Source organism: Ursus arctos, unplaced genomic scaffold (assembly GCF_023065955.2).
Source record: "Ursus arctos isolate Adak ecotype North America unplaced genomic scaffold, UrsArc2.0 scaffold_6, whole genome shotgun sequence".
NCBI lineage: Eukaryota > Metazoa > Chordata > Mammalia > Carnivora > Ursidae > Ursus > Ursus arctos.
In genome coordinates this window covers 43,871,180-43,893,007 of record NW_026623078.1, presented here as the reverse complement: position 1 = coordinate 43,893,007, position 21,828 = coordinate 43,871,180, and the positions used below count along the sequence as shown (strand labels likewise).

Genomic DNA, 21,828 nt, shown 5'->3' with positions numbered 1-21,828 from the left:
ATATTTCTTATATGGCTGCTTTAGTGATAATGAATTTTTTCAACTTTTGTTTGGGAAACAATCTCCTCTTCTCTTCTGAATGTCTTCTCTTCTATTCTAGCCTTGCCGGATAGAGTATTCTGGGTTGGGTTTGGGTTTTTTTGTTGTTGTTTTTTTCATTTCATTGAATATATCAATATGCCGCTCTCTCCTGGCTACAATGTTTCTGCTGAAAAATAAGGTCATAGCCTTATGGGGTTTTTCTTGTATGTAATGGTTTTCTTTTCTCTTGCTGTTTTTAAAATTTTAGCACTACTTTTTGCCATTTTAATTTTTTTTAAAGATTTTATTTGAGATGAGAGAGAGAGCAAGCATGTGCACACAGAAGCAGGGGGTGGAGCAGAAGGACAGGGAGAAGCAGACTCCCCACTGAAGCAGGAAGCCTGACATGGGGCTCAATCCCAGGACCCTGAGATCATGACTTGAGCCAAAGGCTGATGCTTAAATAACTGAGCCACCTAGGCGCCCCTGCCATTTTAATTATTATGTGTCTTGGTAAGTACCTGCTTGGGTTCATTTTGTTGGGGCTCTTTCTGCCTCTTGGATCTGGATGTCTGTTTCCTTCCCAAAATTAGGGCAGTTTTCAGCTATTATTATTCAAATAAATTTTCTGCCCCTTTTTCTCTCTCTTCTCCTTCTGGAATTCCTATAATGTGAATGTTATTACACTTGATGGTGTCACTGAGTTCCCTTAATCTATTCTTATTTTTTTATTATTTTTTCTTTCTTGAGCTTGATTGCTTTCCATTACTGTATCTTCCAGGTCACTGATCCATTCTTCTGCTTCCTCTAGTCTACTATTTATGCCTTCTACTGTATTTTTAAAGATTTATTTTAGAGATAGTGTGAGCACACATGGGGATGGGAAGGGTAGAGGGAGAGGGTGAAAGAAACTCAAGCAGATTCCACAATGAGCGCAGAGCCTAACATGGGGCTTGATCTCAGGACGCTGAGATCATGACCTGAGCTGAAACCAAGAGTCGGATGGATGCTTAACTGACTGCACCACCCAGGTACCCCCCACTAATGTATTTTTAGTTTCTGTTATTGAGTTCTTAATTTCTGACTTTTTTTTTTTTTTTTAAGATTTGAAGGAGGGGGGAAGGGTTAGAGGGAGAGAGAGAATCTCCAGCAGACTCTGCTGAGTGAGGAACCCAATGCAGGGTTTGATCCCACAACTCTGAGGTCATGACCCAAGTTGAAATCAAGAGTCAGACACTCAACTGACTGAGCCACCCAGGCACTCCATGATTGGTTCTTTTTTATATTTTCTATGTCTTTGTTGAAGGTCTCACTGAGATGAGGGTCTGTCTTTTCTCAAGTCAAGTATGTTTATGACCATTACTTTATGTTCTCTATCAGGCATATTCTGTATCTCCATTTCATTTAGCTCTCTTGCTGTGATTTTGTCCTATTCCTTCACGTTAGACATATTCCTCTGTCCCCTCTTTGTGTAACTCTCTCTGTTTCTATGTGTTAGGAAGGTCAGCTATCTCTCCTGCTCCTGAAGTAGTGGCCTTATGAAGAAGCGGTCCTTTAGTGCCCTGCAGTGCAATGTCCCCTGTTTACCAAAACTTGGCGCTTCAGGGGGTATCTCCTATGTGTGTGGTGTGCACCCCAATGTTTTGGCTGAGCCATGTTTGCCTTCAGTCCAGTCACCTGCAGTGTCTCTGTCTTCTGTGGCAGAATTTGGTTCTTGTTTTGTTAATGAGACAGTCTGGTGCCACATTGGGGTTGAGTTTGGTAAGAGCAGACATTTGCCTGAACTGTGGTCACAGTGATCTGCAGGGCACTCTCCCTGTGCTGTCCACTGAGTGGCTTTCATTGGTGGGCAGGGCCTGCAGTCAGACTAGATGTCTGCCCCCAGCCCACTGCTGGGGCCACAGTAGAGCTGGTATTTATGGCTACCTTCTCCCCACCCCAGGGCAGGAGTTACTTTGGATTCGTGCTGGCCACTGTAGTGGCTGCCTGCACAAGGCCACATTTGTAGTGCTGCTTTGGGCTCCTGCCAAGCTGGGTTGGAGTGGGTGGGTCTGTAGAACATGGGTGCCGGGCATGCTCTTAACTTCATACATTGTCTGTTTTGCCATTCTCAGAGCTTCAACATCAGTCACCACTATATTCATTTTCTTTCTATATTCCAAAGTTTCTACCCCTTTGGTTCATCTATCCTTATCTTTGCACCTTGTTGTCCAGGCTCCGTTAATGCCTTTTTTGAAAAGTTTAGGGAGAAAGGAAAATAAATCATATGTTTACTCTCCAATCTTTAACTAGACCACCTTATGAATTGTCCTATGGCATCTAAAAAAGAGTGTTTGTGCTGTTCCTGAAGGTGCCCATGTATTTACACTGGGGTGCATGGGAGGGAATTGATGCCTGTTAGCTCCCTTGTTCCTGGAGAAGTCTCCCAAAGATCCCTGTTCCTCCAGCACATGTGCTGAGATGAGTAAATAAATGTCCTTGCTGTGTATTACCTGCATTTTTCAAACTGCTGCTTCTATGCTATATCTCAGCAGGGATGTCTGTTGTGCTGTCTCTTTAAGGGCGGGGACTCTGTCTCCTATCACTCTCCAGCTCTTTTTACAGTTCTAGGTCTTGGGCGCCTGAGTGGGTCAGTTGGTTAAGTGTCTGCCTTCTGCTTAGGTCATGATCCTGGAGTCCCAAGACTGAGTCCCACATCAGGCTCCCTGCTCAGCGGGTAGTCTGCTTCTCTCTCTGACCCTCCCCCTTTCTTGTGCTTTCTCTCTCACTCTCTCAAATAAATAAGATCTTTTAAAAAAATAAAGTTCTAGGTCTTAAGCCCCACTGACTGTAAAAACTTACAAAATTAAGCCTGTCTGGTTTTCAAATCCAAATGTTACAGGGGTTCATCTTCCCTATGTGGGTCCCTTGTGTCTGGGGTGCCTGGAGTGGGTCTGCTCTTTTCCCTTCTCCATGCTTTCAGTGTCCCTCTCTCCCAGAGACAGTCTTGTGGGTCTGTTTGGCTCCAGACTGCATCTCCACCCTCCCTACCATTTGCAATGTGGCTTCTTCTCTACATTTAGCTCTGGAGAGTCTGTTCTGCCAGGCTTCTGGTCATTTTCTGGGTTATTTACATTGAAGTGGGTGTTATTTAGGTGTATCCATAGGACAAGGTGAGCCTAGGATCCTCCTACTCTGCCATCCTCCCCAGAAGTTCGAGTAGAGAAATTTAGGTTGCAGATCATTCTCTCTTCAAATTTTGAAAAAGCTACTTGATTGCATTCTAGCTTCCAGTGTCATTGTTGAAAAAAATCTAGTGTTTTCTTCATCCTTTGTATTTGATCTGGGTTTTTGGTCTGGGAGAGTTTAGACACTTTTGTCTCTGGTATTCTGAAATCTCATAATGGCATGTCTTGGTGTCAGATTTTATGATTCATAGTAATGGGCTCTTGGTCCGTTCTATCAATCTGGAAACTCACGTCCTTGTTCTGAGAATTATTTCTTAGACTATTTCTCTCCTTTTTTCTCTTTCTGGAATTACTACTTTTCAAATATTGGGCCTTTTGGACTATCCTATAGTTTTATTTATTTTTCTTTCTTATTGTTCAACTCTTTGTGGAAACATCATCACTCTTTTATCTCCAAATCTTGCTCACAGGTTATTTCTGCAATCATAATTTCCAAGAGCTCTTTGTGTTCTTTGGATATTATTTTTTTTTTAAATAGCATCCCATCCTTAATTCCTACTTTCTCTGCTTTCTGAGGGTATTGATTTTTTTGGAGGTTTTCTTCTGCTCTCTGGATTATATCTTTCTTCTAAGTTTCTTTTCTTGTGTTTGATTTGTTCTCTTGGTTGTCCCTGTTTATCTCAGAGGAAGGAAACAGGGATGATTGGAAAGAGAGAAAGTGAGAGAGAGAGAGAGAGAGAGAGAGAGTGTGTGTGTGTGTGTGTGTGTGTGTGTGGTGGGGATTGCCAACTTGCAGCAGCCACTGTAGGGTGGCCTGGCTAGGCCTATTTATTAGGGTACACCATCTCTTGGTCCTTTTAAGTCTTTCTCTTAGACTGATGAGATCCCAAAGAAAAGCGAGAGAAGCATCCCCCAATTAGAGTGTATCAGCCCAGCTGTCAGTGCTTTGAGAGTACAGTATGCTGAGTGGCTTTCAAATCTCACTGTTCAGTATGAAGACTTTCACTTAATGCCTGTGTTTTTAGTACCATGTTCTGACCACTGCTGTGTTAGCTGTGTATCTGTTCTTCTCCAGAAAGCACATCTTTAGGCTTCCTCAAGCACTGGGGAGGGGTGCTTACACAGTATTAGATGGAGCTTTCAGCAATATGTTAGCCCCACCTTCACCCCCGTTGCACATGGTGAAGCCAATTCTTGAGCCTCTCTGAAGTTCTGTGATACCACTTACATTACACCTTAGCTTCATACATTGTCTATGTTTTGCCATTCTCAGAGCTTCAACATCAGTCACCACATTCATTTTCTTTCTATGTTCCAAAGTTTCTACCCCTTTGGTTCATCTATCCTTATCTTTGCACCTTTATGACTCCTTGTTATCCAGGCTCTGTTAATGCCTTTTTTGAAAAGTTTAGGGAGAAAGGAAAAGAAATCATATGTTTACTCTCCAATCTTTAACTAGACCACCCTATGAATTGTCCTAGGGCATCTAAAAAAGATCAACTTTCTTCCAGCCTCGGTGGTCATCAGAATAGGTGACTAGAGAAGTTCTTTTCTATGTTCAAGCTAAGGGAATGTAGACTGTCTGAAGTTTTATAATCACCTGCAAGCAAAATTAAAGCCTTCCCTTACTTTTATAATAGACAACCATCAGAAGGAGAAAAATAACTTCTAAACCTAGAAGGAATTAGTCATTTCTCTGGATAAAGAAGAACTTTGGAAAATAGAGTAAATTTTCGGATTCCATTATAAAAAGAAATTCACATGTAATTAAGCTGTGTTCTCAGAAATCTGGTTTGTGAAGAAGAGAGGCTTATGTAAGAGGACAGGGGCCTCTCAAGGGAAGCTCCAGTGTAACATGATGATTATTCTTGTCATTGGCTATTAGGTACTTTCAGAAGACATGGAATTAAAGTGGCTCCCGTTTAGCCAGTATGCGAGGACAGATACAGAAAGTGTTGCAGAGCACCATCTGAAAATCTCACCTCTGTGGCATTCCAGCTGTATGCATCCCTTCTCTCTGAAATTGCCATTTTCACATGAATAGACACAGACATTCCGCCCAGCACTGCATGTCTAACTCATTACTGCAAGATGAGCGATACTGTGTGACTCCTCCCTGGGGTTGGTAGCTAGAACAGATAACTTCTCAAAATTTGCTATATTCCAAGGAAGTTTTGTATCTCTAGGTTTCACAAATATTAAGTCCCAAAGTAATATTGATGCTTAAGAGGAAGCAAATTATTATAACCCCGGGGTTTTCAATGCTAACTGCAGGTTGCAACTGTTGACTCTGCAGGGCAACATGGAATCTTCCTTCATGTTGTAAAAAACGGATGAGTTTGTGAATCCACTGATTTGACCTCTCCTCTCTGACCTTGTTTCTTTTCAAATCTTTATCATATACTGATATGAGACTAATTTCCCTTAAAACTTGTTTTCATTATATTTCTCCTTTGTTTACAACCACCAAGACAATCTCTGATCATATGAAATCTAAATGCATCTGTCTAGCTTTTAAGGCCTTTCCTAACCTTAGATGCCAGGTGGCTTGTCCTCACTATCCCAGGTCCCCATCCACTGCAGTTCTATATAGTTCCCTTTACTGGGGATTCCCTTTCATTCATTCGGTTTCATTTATTTAACATGTAGTTGTGCCAGGTAGACAGAAACAAGGCAAAGCCCCTGCCATTTAGAAACCCAGCCTAATGAAAGAGGTAAGTAAAGTACTGAGTTTGTATGTAAGTCTAAGTAGAGGATACTGAGGAAGTACAGTGGTGAGTGGGAGGTACAAAGTCCTACTTTGAGAGCTGTGAAGGTTTTCCAGAGCAAGTGCTGTCCAAGCAGTGACCAAACAAATGAGGAAGAGCCAGCCAGAAGGAAGCAGATAGGTACTATGGGGTGGGTGAGGAGACCCCTTCAGGGAGAATACCCTCAGCCATTAAATCTACGTTAAAGATCCCGTTCAAGTCTTTCCTCCTCTGAGGCTTATTTACTGGTCCCTTGTCTAATATCATGGGAAAAGGACAGCCATATTTCCTGTCCTGTTTTTTTCTCTCTACTGGTGAGGGTCCCTGGGGCTCTCCTTACTGTGGTTTCTGGTGGCCAGCTGATTGCTAGATGGAGCTAAGGAGAGGAGACACAGTACTTGTAAACATGAGTCTAATTCTCACTCTTCAGTCAGGGTCACCAGACACTTCAAGTTGGATTTATGCACACAAACCCATAGTGGAAACTAGTTTCTTATTTGCTTTTCATTTTTTTATTTAGTGAAAACCTCCCCAGGAGGAGTATCATGGATTTGGGGTGGGATTTGGGCATCCCTGGATACTTATTCGAATATCATACTATAGCACCACCCAAATTCACATCAGACCTGTAATCATACTCATTCTTCCAGGCTCTGTTTGAGCTAGAAGCCTATACATAAAATATTCATCAGTCCTCCAGTGGCTTCCACTTTCCTTAAGTTCTGCATTATCACATTCCTTCTCATTAAACACAGCTGCTGTGCAGCTGTTGGGAGCTTGCACAGGAGGCCAAGGCTAGCCTGTGGCCTAACACAAAGAACAGCTATTTGTCGTGTGTTCACTATATGGTGGTGAATGCAGAACTCAAGTCTGCGGGAGAGGGCTGCAGAAAAAACCCAAGGTGCAGGTGAAGAAGGGAAGCACAGCGCTTTTGTAGGCCTCCTCTCAGGTGACAAATAATTGGCTCTAAAAAGGGAAAGAAAATCCATGGTACATCAAGAAAATCTAAAAACAGAGAAATCAACTTCATTTTCCATTTGGAACGTGAAATCAATTTCATTGTGTTTCAAGACATTTAGTTACCCTCTGGTCAGACTTAAGGAATGGGGTTTTTGCTCTTCTAAAGCTATTTGTTACACCTGCCGTTTGATACGGACTCACTCAAGGCAGCAAAAATGAGGAGCTGATAATGTGAAAATGCTGTGCAGATCCATTGCAGAGCGCAGACCCGTGTTCCTCAGCTGCACGAGCTCATTAGATTTGAGATTAGAGGCTTTTTTGTTAGAATTTGGTGGCGCTCACTCATTTTGACATTGGAAACATATGGTTGAAAATTCCACTGTTTCTCTGAGATGTCCTAATAATTACGTATCCATTAGTTTGTTTAGAAAAATTGGCCCTACTGAGCAGTCTATTATCAACCTGTTCAAAACAGTTACTGTGTGGTTCTCCCTAATTTAAAATGCAGAAATTAGATGGTCATATGTATAGGTTTGAAGTAACACATGCAAAATGTGTTGCGTAAGCCAGAGTTCTGCCAAGCCCTTCTCTAGCTTGCAAGGTATAAATAATGGCAATTCAAGAAAGTACCAACTGTTGGTTAGAATAATTTTGACGTCTGCTTTACACAGTTCTAATTCAGGTTTCTCTTTAGCATTAGCACCTTTATTTACATAACTATTATAACAGCATTACTTATCTTCTCAGTGATACTAATAGGTGGTCTTGAATTTTGAAATCTTTCCCTACCATTCACTTTTCTTTATTTCCTTAAATAAATAGGCTGATTCGATTCTCCAGTCCCCAGGCACATCCAGGTTCACTTGGCCGCTAAGTCTCTATCATTTCCACACTGTCACGTAACACTCATTTGCAACATGAGCCCAAATATCATCAGGAAATTCCATGAACTTGTCTTTCATCTCTGTCCGTATTCAATCTTTTGCTCTTCCTAAATCCTTAGCAACTTATTTCCCCTTCTGTATGATATATATCACTTTGCATCTTACGTTACGGTTTTAGTCTTCATGTCTTATTTACATAATAGACGTTAGGATCCTGAAGAGTCAGGACTACGTAAAATGTATCTTTACGTTATCACAGTGTCTTTTAAAGTCTTCTCCATCTACTAAATTGGCAATTTAAATCTGAATAAACGACGGACAGTAAAAGTAAAATGGCCTCTTTTAGAGGCAAATATAAGGTGAGCACCCAAAGAAGGTTCCTGTTATTCTATTTAAATTTATTAATTTTCATTTTTAGTTTTCAGTAGCTTAAGCATTGATGCCCCTCAACTGGTCTTTCATCGTCACTACAGAGATATCATATGAAAATACTTAACTTGCCTTTCTTGACGGGTTTGCTCCTCAGTTGTTTCCATGGCACATTCCAGAGAATTCTGGAGAGACTGCAGCTGATTCAAGGTCTCCTTCAATAAAAATCGAGTTACAAACTGTTCCAAATTGGAGGCCTCTTGGTAGTCCTGAGGAAGACAAAGCAAAGGCCATTGGAAGTAGGGTAGGGAAGAATATCCAGGAATGGTTCTCCTCCATGCACCCATCAGGCTCAGGCTCATCTTCGAGGAGAAACTAGGAAGAAGACTCGTTGGCCCTGGACGCTGAACTCTACCCGCCCACCAGAAGTTGAACACAAGAGCTGCAGAGATAATGGGAAAATCTAGCTCATCTCCCACCACATCTACCTCAGTGTTAGGAAAAAGGACGAAACTCCCTAGAATTATGGAGCAGACATCTGTAGAAAAGGAAAAGAACGTTATCTGGAGACAAAGGTTGGAAGGTGATTAGCTCAGAGTTTGTTCTGTGCTTTAAGTAATGACCATGCCATCATTTATTTTTTCTATTATCAACTAAACGCAGTCATGTTTCAGCAGTTGGCTTAGTTCCCTCTTGATGTATTTATTATGCCTGATCTGTATTATACTGAAGCCAGAGAAAATTATGTGTAGTTATCTCAAAATTCAGAAAATGTTAGGCATGGAATATTTAAACAGTTTACTAAATCTGCTTATGTCCCTCCCTCAGGAACTTACCTGAGGCTCGTCTGCATCTAACTCAGCCTCAAAAGCACCATCCCTTCAAACAGCCCCAAGTCTACCTGGAGGTCATCGGTCATCACACATGCAATAGCGCTCGCTACTTGTTGAGTTTAGTCTCAGGAGACAGGTGGGCTGTGCATGATGCTACCTGCTGCTCTTGTCTTCTGCAGTCTCAGGGAGAACCAGGAAAGAAAAAACCAGGTTGGCATGGATAGGGGCCAGGACCCCCCGTTCAGGTCATGAGACCAGCCAGCTGAACCTGATTTTCTACAGTACTGGGTGGGAATGATAAATACAAGTACAGCTAAGAAATAGAGTGATCTAGCTCTCTGTCCCTGAATGATTTTTTTCATGGGTGAAAATATAAAACTGAAAGGAGTAAAAGTGACAAGACAAGGTCGGAAGTTATGAAGTGCTGGGGAGTCTTAGGTCATGGTTGTAAACCCAGAAACCCAAGATGTAATTTAATCTTTCTGGGTCTCAGTTTTCTCATTTACAAATCGGACTGTAACTCAGGCACACATTCCAACTCAAAAATATTCTGTGCTTCTCTCAGCCCTAAGTTAGGACATAACGGATTGGGGCCTCCTGACAAAAATTACTTCGGAATTTCTCTTCTGGTGGCACAATCACCCAATGCCATAGAAACCCTCCTTTTGTTCCTATTTTGAAATCACAGAATGTTTCAATCATCAGTTTCTCTTTAAGTCCGTTCTTGTAGGTGAACACAGGAATTCTCTTATCTACCATATCTAATGATCTGATTTAAAACCTAAAAATTTTAATGCCTTTAAACTCCACCTAAGAAACTAACCATAAACCAAAACATTACATGCTTATAATAACCTAAGGATTTCTGTGAGTTAATTCAAGGTAAAAAATACACCAAATGTTCAATTTTATCAGATAGCTTGCTAGTTAATAGCAATAAAAACTTCAAAAATTATTCCTTCATGTGTTTTTAAATTGAGAAAAGCTTTCTTTTGAAAAGAAAATGTGTCACAGAAAAAAAAGGTGTGCTTGATTTTTTCCCCCTGGTCATTTGCATTTTGTGAAAGCATATTTTTAAAATAAAGCTTATTTAAATAAAGCTTATTTAAAAAATAAAAAAAATTATTAAAATGCTGAGACAACATATTGGTGTAATCAGAGATTATGCCAATTACCTTTGCATCTCGGTATACACTGTGACTAAACAAATGATAAAGTTTTATACGTATTCGTAGACAGCCTGGAAAGTGAAGAAAGCATACATTCACCGAGCAGCGCGTTCTCACATTAGCCTCACTCTTTTCTCAGTCAAATGTTAAGTATTTGTCATGTCAGAACTGCAGAACTAACTTCAGCTTCCTCGACTCAAGGTCATGCCTTATACTTGTGTGTCTCATGGTGCCCACACCAGATACTCACTCAATACTCGATTGCAGAGAAACTCCTAAGTGTAAAAACGTAATTGGGTTGGCTACTGTGGTCTTACATATCAAGATTTTGGTGATGTCAAAGTTCAATATTTAAGGACAGTTAAAATCCAACAACCAGCTACTCAGTGGGAGCAAATTAAGAAGTGGTTCTTACACTGAGACTTCTCTCCCACTCTGACACGACTTTTTCCTTTTTCTTCTTTTTTAAAGATTTTATTTATTTATTCGACAGAGAGAGAGACAGCCAGCGAGAGAGGGAACACAAGCAGGGGGAGTGGGAGAGGAAGAAGCAGGCTCCCGGCAGAGGAGCCTGATGTGGGGCTCGATCCCAAAGCGCTGGGATCACGCCCTGAGCCGAAGGCAGACACTTAACGACTGCGCCACCCAGGTGCCCCGCTACGTCTTTTCTATCCTCACTAGTGACTCTTCAGATAACGTGAAGAGATGGCACAACCAGCTAGTAAGTTGGACAGAATCGCTGATGCCTGGACGCTGAGAGGGGTGGTGGGTGGGTTCAAGGTTTTGGGACATTCAGGTTTTTGAGTCAATACGAAGACTGGCTGCTATGTGTTATCTCTTGATCATAAAGAGAAAAAGAGCTTGTTTTCTACTGTTCCTGTTTATCCTTCCAGACTCCACTCATGGAACCATCTCTGTAGAGCCTCTCCTTTCCTTGAGCCACCATTTTGCTTCATGGGCTTAGGCACACACTTCTTTTCCCCTCTCTGTGCTCCCAGCCAGTGTGCAGAATTTATTATTGTATATTGTAATCTGCTGTCTACGTGCCCATCTCCCTCATCCTCAGCCAACTCTTTCAAGGTAGAAAGTATATCTTGTCATCATCTCTGCCTTCAGAATGCCCAGAACAAAGCCCAGCTCCATAAATGGAGCAGCTGCCTCATAAATGCTTAAAGGATATGTGAGCTGCAGGAAACTACCTGCAAGTTCAGGCACCAGAGGGCACGTCTGAGCTCTGGAAACTGCTCTTGTCTTCCCCCAGGCACCAGCTGCCTCCCCCTGCCTGTAGCCCTTGCTGATGGCAGACACTGTGGTCCAGCTTGCCTGGTCGTGTGGGCTCTGCAATAAATGGAAATAAAGCTTTGTTCTTAACAGACTGTTTGTCCTCATTTCATTTTCTGGACCATTTGTTAGGCTTCTTCCCTTCCTTCATCTGAATCCCAAGGTTTAGGTTTGGAGACCCAGGTGGCATGAATCCAATCTTCTTTCCTTCTCTCAGATGTGCAGCAGATGTTCCTTTGGAAGGCAGTGGCAAAAGAAGCAGATGGAAAATTAAATAGATAACAAGCTGGAAAATGTCAAAGCCTGGCCCTTTCCATTCTCAACAAATGTGTTGGTTCTGCAGGTACAAAAAGGGATCTTTGCATGCTGAACTTCCCAAAGACTGATATGTTGGCTTACAACACATGCTCTTGTAAGCAAAATCTAGAATTTGAGAGACTGGCCGAAAGAACATCCACTGGTCTACTAAAGCAGTAAAAAAAAAAACCATACAGGTGGTACCTGATATCCAGATTCTGCCACTTCTTGCAGAAACAGTTTAGTCCTTTATGTTTATTAGAAAGGGTTCGGGCAAATGAAGGCTAAGAATATGTCCCCGGATCCCAATAACGTTCATTCACGTCACTGATAATTGTCAGTTAAATTAATCTTTATGTGGAAATTGCGAGCTAGCATTAATATTTCTGTCTGTGCCTTTGGAAAGCCAGAGTGTGAACATTTCGATCTGCCTATTTCTTTTGTATGGAGCTGGAACCAGATGAGGATTCATTCAAGTAAAAACCCCAGCACTGGAAGCAGAGTCCTTTGAAAACCAGGTTTCTTAGGGCCCTGCCTGTGCATCTTAATTGTCAGATCATTTCTCAAAAAGCAAGCCCCTGTCCATCTGCGTAATGGCAGACTAGAGATCCCGGCTATTAAACCACGATGAATCATCTGAGTTAATTAGGAAAATCAGAGCATCAGTCTTCCCTGTTTGTATTTGCCCTACTTGAAAATTAATCAAGTCTGTGACATGCAGTCTTGGCGTCTTCTTGTTTTTGAGATCAGATGCAATCACATTTAGCAGGGGGTACTGCTTCTGACCGCCCTTTGATCTAAGCCCTGCAGCTTCCCCTGTTCCGACGTGAGACAGCTGTGCTGGCTTCTAACAGGAAAAAATTCACTTTTACAAAGATAAGGTTATCTTTTTTCCCCTACTCTCCCCCAAACTGTTACTTTTTAAAAAATAATAATTGGCTTACACTGCTTTACCTATGTCCTATTTCTGTAAACATTCTTAGACTTTCATTTTAAATGACTTTTCTTTTAAGCAGGGAGAATACTATATCAAATTTAAGCCTTAGAAAAAAAGAATTGGTCCTTAGTTCAGTCTTTTTTTTTTTTTTTAAGATTTTATTTATTTATTTGACAGAGAGAGAGACAGCCAGCGAGAGAGGGAACACGAGCAGGGGGAGTGGGAGAGGAAGAAGTAGGCTCCCAGCAGAGGAGCCTGATGTGGGGCTCGATCCCATAACGCCGGGATCACACCCTGAGCTGAAGCTTAATGACTGAGCCACGCAGGCGCCCCCTTAATTCAGTCTTAAAAATGGACTGAGATTAATTCCAGATAGATAGTTAAAATTTTAGATAGCAGTACAAGAGATTAAAATATTTTCACACTGCAGATGCCCAAAGATTAAAGGAATTATAGATTTTCAGGTTAGTGAAAGAGGAAACAGGGCTCTAATTCTGGAATAAAATGTTATTAAATTACCAAGAAATTTAAGTAATTTCTAAGCTCTATGTTGAGATGGTGTAGTTCAAAATCAGAAAATACTATTATTTAAGACCTTTACATTGACAAACTCCATTGTGGGGGCTCATCTTGAAGTTATCAAAGATTGATTTCATGTAGGTTTCTTTCCTCTGGCTCTTTTTATCGCTCTGTTTCATACCAGGAGACTCTAACAAGAACATATGGCCCCTTGAATGGCGTTGCCCACAGAATAATCCCATTCTGTTCAAAAGTAATCTTCAAACAAGTGGAATTTTGGCAAAAAAATACCTGGATCTGAATGTGCAAACAAACAGAGTCAGCCCAAATTTGAGGGTTAATAGCTAACAGATGAAGACTTGGGTTCCATTTATCACATCTAATAACAACAGTGTGGTGATTAAGAACCTGGGTTTGAAGACAGTTACACAAGATACACATAAGTTCTGATCAGTGTTTATGCCACTTAACAGCAATGTGAGCTTGAGGAAGTAGTCAGCCTAAGTCCCTGGTTCCCTAACTATCAATAAGAATAGTGACAATCTCATAAACTTGTGAGGATTGAATGAAATATAGCCTGTAAAGCACATGGTATGATGTCTAGCTTACAGTTTACAATAAATGTTTATCATTGTTATCAATCCATTGGAGGAAGGATATTACAAAGAGTAATGATTGAATGTTGTGGTAACAATTCACTTCAGAATTTTACTAATATAAATATATGTCGGTGTTCAGTGTATAGCAGGCTCTTCACAAATACTAAATTTTGGAGTTCCTTCTACATATATTTGGTTTTTTTAAAGATTTATTTATTTGAGAGAGAGTGTGCACGTGTGTGGGCAGAGGGAGAGGGAGAGAGAAACCCAAGCAGACTCTGCGCTAAGCAGGGAGCCCCAGGTGGGGTTCGATCTCACAAATCTGAGGATCACACCAGAGCCCAAAACCAAGAGTCGGACGCTTAACTGACTGAGCCACCGAGGTGCCCCTTTATATATTGTGCATCGCACATCTCCTGCCTTACTTGTTCCGAAAGGTATAACTTTGACACACATATTTCTTACTATATTGAAGCTGTGACCCGTGGAATTCAGTCTTTGAAAAAGTCAGTTAAAAACATGGAGTTCAACTGCAAAAGTAATTAAAAAGTGTTTCTGTTCTTGTTTCTCATCAAGGATAGTACAAGGAAGCCAATTTATACATGTAAGCAACACTTTTTGCATTCCCTTTATCGCCTCTGAATCCTCTAAGCCATAACCTCTTCCAGGGCATTTCATTTTACAGAACCTTTTCAAAATTCCTTCTCAATCCTTAATCTGATTTTACTTCCTTTTCCTCTGTTCTCTCCCAGATCTTCCTACATATATTGGCTAAGATTTCTTCCCTTCTCCTCAAGCCACTGTAATTCTGGTTCCATTCATCTAGGTCTATTCCCTATTCTACATCACAGAAGTTTAGAAACCAGAAGAAAATAATAACAGGAGGATTTGGGGAAGGTGGACATGTTGGTGACATAGTTTTTTTTTTTTTTTTTTAAGATTTTATTTATTTATTAGACAGAGATAGAGACAGCCAGCGAGAGAGGAAACACAAGCAGGGGGAGTGGGAGAGGAAGAAGCAGGCTCATAGCGGAGGAGCCCGATGTGGGGCTCGATCCCACAACGCCGGGATCACGCCCTGAGCCGAAGGCAGACGCTTAACCGCTGTGCCACCCAGGCGCCCCGGTGACATAGTTTTTGAAACTCCTGGAATCAGGAGACACAGCAAACAGATAAAAACAACAAAAATCCCCACAGACAACATACACGATAAAACTAGATTTCAAGGTAGTATCATGAATCTGCACTGGATGGCATCACTGGATATATGGGAAGAAACAAAGGAAAGTAGTGGGATATATGACAGACCTGAAGACAAGAGAACTCCAAAACAGCCAACAAATATTCACAACTGGCTAACAACACATAAACCCAGGAGGATTTTTATCCCAAACTGGATGAATATAAACATCCTAGTAAAGCCTACAGAGACTGGAAATGTGGAGGCCCTGTGAACTCTTTGTTTTAAAGACAGATAGATGATTGATTGATTGATAATAGATAGATGTATGTATATGTTTGTTTATCTATTTATAGCACCAGCAGGGGGAAGGGCAGAGGGAGAGTGAGAGAGAGAGAATCCCAAGCAGACTCTGCATTGAACCTGATGTGGGGCTCAATCTCATGACCCCGAGATCATGATCTGAGCTAAAATCAAGAGTTAATGGCTCAACCAACTGAACCAACCAGGGGGACCGGCCCTGTGGACTCTTAAAATCAACTAGCTAATACTATATTCTAAGAGGGCCCCATATTGAAGGGAAACTGCTGGGAGTCAAATAGAAGCTGAGCAGGAGAGGGTCACAGAGATAAAGAAGATTCAGTTAAAAGTAGGGGACAGGGGGGCGCCTGGGTGGCACAGTGGTCAGGCGCCTGCCTTTGGCTCAGGGCGTGATCCCGGTGTTATGGGATCGAGCCCCACATCAGGCTCCTCCACTATGAGCCTGCTTCTTCCTCTCCCACTCCCCCTGCTTGTGTTCCCTCTCTCGCTGGCTGTCTCTATCTCTGTCAAATAAATAAATAAAATCTTAAAAAAAAAAAAAAAAAAAAAGCAGGGGGCAGGAACAGAACCAGGAACTCTCAGAGGGAAAGTCGCTATATTTTTTTAATACTACAAGTCAACCACCTACGAGGGAGCTGTGAAGCTAGAAAAAATATTCTGAACACAGCCATCTTTGAAAAATTCAGGGAAATCAGTATTTTATTTTAAAGTGGGCAAAAGAAAATTACTAAGGTTAAATTCTTTATATTGTTATTATAAGAGAAAGGATATTAAAGGGCAGAACACCATTCCTGCAGACAATGAAAGCACACCAGAAGGACAAAGCTCACAAAACAGATCAAAAGTATAACCAAGTATTTTAAAATGAGCTAAAAGACATTGAAAAAAGAAACTGAAGAAATGAAAGAACAACATGAATGAGAGTTTAGCTCAAAAACAAAGTGACAAAATTCAGAAAAGAATTAAAGAAGAAAATTATTTCAGAAATGAAGTTTAAATTAGAAGGAGCACAAGAACACATAAACATAACAGGCAAGACCTTAATAAATGAAAATGAAAAAGAGGCAGTCTTTAAAAATCGAAAGGAAATAAACGTAAAAACATTGGAGAGAACATAACAAATATTGCAGACAAAGAATACCCAACATATTTATAATAGAGTTCTTAAAGAAGTATAGAAACCATCAAAAGAACAGTACCAATACTAGAATCAATTATTCAAGAATGCTTTCCTAAAATATAAAGATTTGAAATTAGGTATTCAAAATGTGAAAGGTGAAATAAAATGAAGTCACGTGTATCAAGGTGTTTTAAAATGGAGCCAGGAGGTCATTAAGGAGTAAGCCTTACACATGACTTCACACGTGGAACCACGAACTTTTAAATTGGGCCAAACCACAGATCAAGGACTCTGCAAGAACACTTGTCACTTGCTACATTAAGAGAATTTTGCTTAGTGATAGTCTTAGCAATTAATTATGTTAGGCAGGATTAGTGTTCTGCCCCCATCATCAACCAATATTCTTTGTAAACAACTTATATGGGCATTCTCTTTTTGTCTTTAAAAACCCTTGACTTTTGCTCCCTAGGGAGACACTATTTGGACTGCTGCCCAAATCTGTGTATCTCAAATGAGAATTCTTTGTTCCCAAATAAATGCTTTTGCTTAATTCCTACCTCTTGACAATTTTAGATTGACAAAAGTACACCACATACCTAAGAATATCAACTCAGAACAAACATCAAGACATATTTCTGTAGGGGCGCCTGGGTGGCACAGTGGTTAAGTGTCTGCCTTCGGCTCAGGGCGTGATCCCGGCGTTATGGGATCGAGCCCCACATCAGGCTCCTCCGCTATGAACCTGCTTCTTCCTCTCCCACTCCCCCTGCTTGTGTTCCCTCTCTCGCTGGCTGTCTCTATCTCTGTCGAATAAATAAAAATAAAATCTTTAAAAAAAAAAAGACATATTTCTGTAAAATTATTGGGCTTTAAAAGACAAGCAAAAATTCCTTGTGCTTTTAGACGTAAAGAGCAAATGACTTACAGGGTAACAACAACAAAAAACACCCTAAAAACTGAATTATTGTGAGAATTTCCAAAAGAAACCTTCTTCTGTCAGAAGAATGTGAACTGCAGCATAAGAAGGCAATCAGCAAAATCTAGACCATGAGCACCTCTTTAAAGGGCTGCAGGGTAACCTGTAAATTAAAAGACATGTTAACACACATAAAAATGGGCACAACTAAACTATGGTTTTTAGAGATGAACATTCATGGGATGAAACCACAATAACATGCAAGGAAATGATTACTAGAGGAATCTGGTCATTATATCGAGGGGGAGAGAAAAGAATGGGAGCAAGGTACATGGAAGGGCGAGGGAGGCTGGCAGGTTTGTTTGGTTTCTCGATCTGGGTGGTGGTTTAAAGAGTGTTTGCCTATAATCATTAAATTCTACACTTGATTTGTGTGACTTTTCTCCTTTTCATTTTATTTTTGCAAAAGTTAAGATATGTGTAGGAGCCAGCCTGGGAGGGATACACTAGCCTCATATTTTTGAGACATTGTGGGAGTAGACAGATAAGGGCTGTAAAATACAGGAGTCTTTGGCAGGCAGTAGGACAAGAAAATCTGTAAACACTTCCAAATTAGTAATTTTTATCACCTCTCATATACTATCTTCTCAACTGCTAGTCTGTATTTTTCTGGAGTGTAACATAGAACCAAATGTTAAATTTTTTTCCAGTATGAAGAGCACAGAGCTATATTTACACATAATTTGGGCTAAATTTATGTTTGTTGATGTTGATAAAAGATCATCAAAATTTCTTCCCCATAAATATGATGCTTTCTACCTTATTGCTCACACACTTTTCTTTGAATATCATTGTTAAGCACGTAATACCTCAAAGGTAACAGCACTTGTAATCTGACTCCTCCTAAACAGTGTATGTGTCAGATGGATAGTTCTATTTTAACCACAATCTTAAAATATGTTGAGTTAGTATGTCTAAGTTGCTGAATTTGTCAGAGACAAATACATCTTCAAAACGTCATTTATGATCTTTCAACTTTCAAAGACTTATTATCCTTGTCTTTGATCTAAACAAACCCTATGACAGAGGAGTAATCAAGTATTAAAATATGAGGAGCACTTACAAATAGCATAATATACGGGAAATACTAGATAATATATACGAGCACGGACACATTTTTGGATTTAATTTGCCTTTGGGGCTCACTTATGAATAAAATACCACAACATTCCAGTAACGTTTTGTTCAGGAAAAAAGTATCCCTGGGAATAGTCACTTCTTCAGAATAATAAATAGGCAAGGATATTTGCCAGTCAGATTTAAAAAATAAAAATATTATATTTTATCAAATACAAAGTGCCATTAATTATGAGATGCATTTTTTGTATTTTACTTACCACTAGGAAATAAAAATATTTGCAATTCAATTTTATACACCATCGAGTGCAAGATGCATCCCAATTTCATAGACATTAAAATGTAAAAATGTATGCATCTTAGAAACTGATGAAATATGGGCCTTTGCTACATTGCAATATGGCAATGACTAACAAAAAGAAATAGACAATGTCTTTGCACCTGTAATTTCGTACTTTTATGTCTTTCACATTAAAGAAATTTTTTTAAAGATTTTATTTATTTGAGAGAGAGAGAGGGTGCACGCACACGCTGGGAGCAGGGGCAGGGGGCAAAGGGAGAAGCAGACTCCCCTGCTGAGCAGGGAGCCCGAGGTGTGGCTCAATCCCATGACCCTGAGATCATGACATGAGTCGAAGGCAGGTGCTTAACTGACTGTGCTACCCAAGCACCCCTAAACCTTTCACATTTTAAAGTCCTGGAATGGTATATGGAGAGACAGTACTGAACATTTCTTCTATGCATTCAAGAAAATGACTGGTCAATGTAAGAACAGACCGGCTATGGACCGAAATCACAGTCACGGTTTGCCTTTCTTAAAATTGGGTTTGTGCCAAGGTCTTTGGCTCGCTTTAGAAATATCTAGATAGGCTTAGTCAAAATCTTCATATGTATCCTGAAGAATAAGTTAAGCATTCATGATGGCAGTGTTTCTATGGTACAAGGTAACTAAAATAATGCAGCCTGCTGACACACACAAAGGTCCTGGGTGGATTACAAATAGTAAAGACCCCTTAATTCCTAGGTGATTAAAAACACACAGGAAACTATACAGGGAATACACGTAAGAGTGGATTATAAAAATCTACTTATATTCTCCTTTCTAAAAAGGTTTCTAGATGATTATATAGATTATTTACAATCAGTTCTGAATATCTTATTTTCAAACTGGTAAATTGTAAGGTAATATTTACATTAAAAAATTTCCTGGAAGCTCCACTTTTGGCAACAGAATTTGTTAAATTTCCTAAAAAATACTTCTTTTACAAAAATATTAAAGTATGATGAATATTTTAAATGCACAGCAGAGCTTCTAAGAAAAATAAGAAAAAACCCTAGTAATGGCGAAATGAACAGGAAACAGACACACAGACTATAATGCTATAATCTAGCACCGAGATCCTTGCTGTCCTGCAAGCATTTTCTTGAGCCAGAAGCTTCAAGTTTCAGATTATAATTTTGCGGGGAGATGCGATAAGCCAAGGTGGAGAGTTGGAATTGGAACACATAAAGGAACACTATCCGTAAAGAAAGAAAGATGACAAATCGTCTCAGGCTTAGCTATGGGTACAAAAAATTCTTGAAAACTTACAACCAAAGCTTAGTCCACATTAGAGTCTGAAGTTCAGTTACTTTACCTGCATGATGCAGGGGATTCCTAAACTGAGAGATTAATTTAAAGTAGTTCTGTATTAGTAATATCCTGGGGCACCCGTCATAAACCAAAAAATATATTCTTTAGGAAGCATATCATCAAACCACATTTCTCAGAATACCCAATGACTTAATCATCCAAATATGAATTCACAGCTAAAAAATTCAATCTAACATGGATCCATATTGCACAAAGAATAAAAGAATCATAAAAAAGTCCACAGAAATGCTTCAATGCTCAAAGAAATTTAAAAAAAAGGTAATTGAAAACATGAGAAAGGAAAGAGACTGTAACAGAAGGCCAGGCAGATTTCAAAAGAAGCAATATGAACTTGAAAAAAAAAAGAACGAAACGCTCAATGGACAGATTAAATATCAGATTAGCTACAGATAAAGAGAGCATTAGGGAACCACAATATAAATCTGAAGTAATTATCCAAATAGAAGCACAAAGATGGACTATATGTGATAAAAGACATAGGGAAAACGAGGAGGTCAAACCTTCTAGAGAGTTCTAAGAGGTGAAGAAAGAGGCAACAGCTGACAATTTTGCAGCATTGAACAAAGCTCTGGCATCTCAGATTCTGGAATCCCAGCTGATGCCAAGCAGCATAAATAAATATATTGCACTTAGATGCTATATAATAAAACTTCTTAAAAAACAGAAGTGCTAATATTTTATTTTCTCTTCCCTCTTGAGGAAACTGCAGCTGAAACAACATGAATGAACCCTTATTCCAGCTCCTTCTGGACGTGCGGCCGTTAACCCTGGAGATGTGCTCTTCTATCTGCCACCAGGCAGAGGAAGTGGCAACCACAGGCTCTCACCTTTAGAGTTCACTACAAATAAGTGGTGAATCGTTCCCAAAGTCCCTCAGACTACAGAGTGCAAGAGATCAATATTCTGCAAGGGTCCCTTGAAGTCCTCCACTAGCTTGGACAAATCATCTGACATTGCACTTTAGAACTTCCAGCAAATAAAGAGATTTCAGTAATTTTTCACAGGCTATATTGGACTTTCCTCTGCTCCCTTTTTAAGTTACTGGTCCTGTAATTTTGCCTTTTTTATCTATTATGTGCTCTGATTGTTCCTTATTGATTTATAGAACTTCTTTAAATGTTCTTAATACCAGTCTTTGGTAGCTTAATTTTACAAATACATTCTTTTGTTTTTCATTTTCTTTTCAGATTCTAAGTGCTATCTTTTGAAATATAGGTGCCCCTGAATACAATAAGGTGAAAACGATCAGTTATACTATTATCATAGACACATTATTGCACTCTGTAACTTGTTTATGAAATCCTTCTCCAGGCCAAAGTTAAATTTTCTAATATGAAAAAACCTCATAACTCTTTACTTTTCTTCCATACATTTTTGCCAGATCTGTCACAAGTTAGATTTCTATAGATCTCCTAACTATTGGTTCGTAGAGCTATGATTTTTTTATTGTTTTTCCTTCTAAACGCTCTTACTCATCTTCCTAGGACTCTGATTCTATTTTGCAGCTTCTCACTCAGTTCTCTGTCTCTTAATCTTTTATATTTTCTAGATCTTTGTCTTTTTGAGCCACATTCTGTGTGACATCCTCAGTTCTGTCTTCAAGTTCCCTTATTCTCTTTCCTGCTGTATCTAATCTACTGTTAAAAGGTACCCTGATGCATTAATTTCAGGTTTTGTATATTTTTGACTTGTACCTATTTTTTGTTTCTTCTCAAAT

General features: G+C 39.8%; 1 protein-coding gene across 1 annotated transcript in view; it reads right to left on the bottom strand.

The window, feature by feature from the left end:
- Window positions 1-21,828, bottom strand: part of NECAB1 (N-terminal EF-hand calcium binding protein 1) — a 182,570-nt gene that overhangs the window by 39,935 nt on the left and 120,807 nt on the right. The window contains exon 6 of the mRNA XM_026495772.4: window positions 8,281-8,417. Coding sequence (XP_026351557.1) covers window positions 8,281-8,417 — 137 coding nt within the window. The remainder of the gene's footprint in view (window positions 1-8,280; window positions 8,418-21,828) is intronic.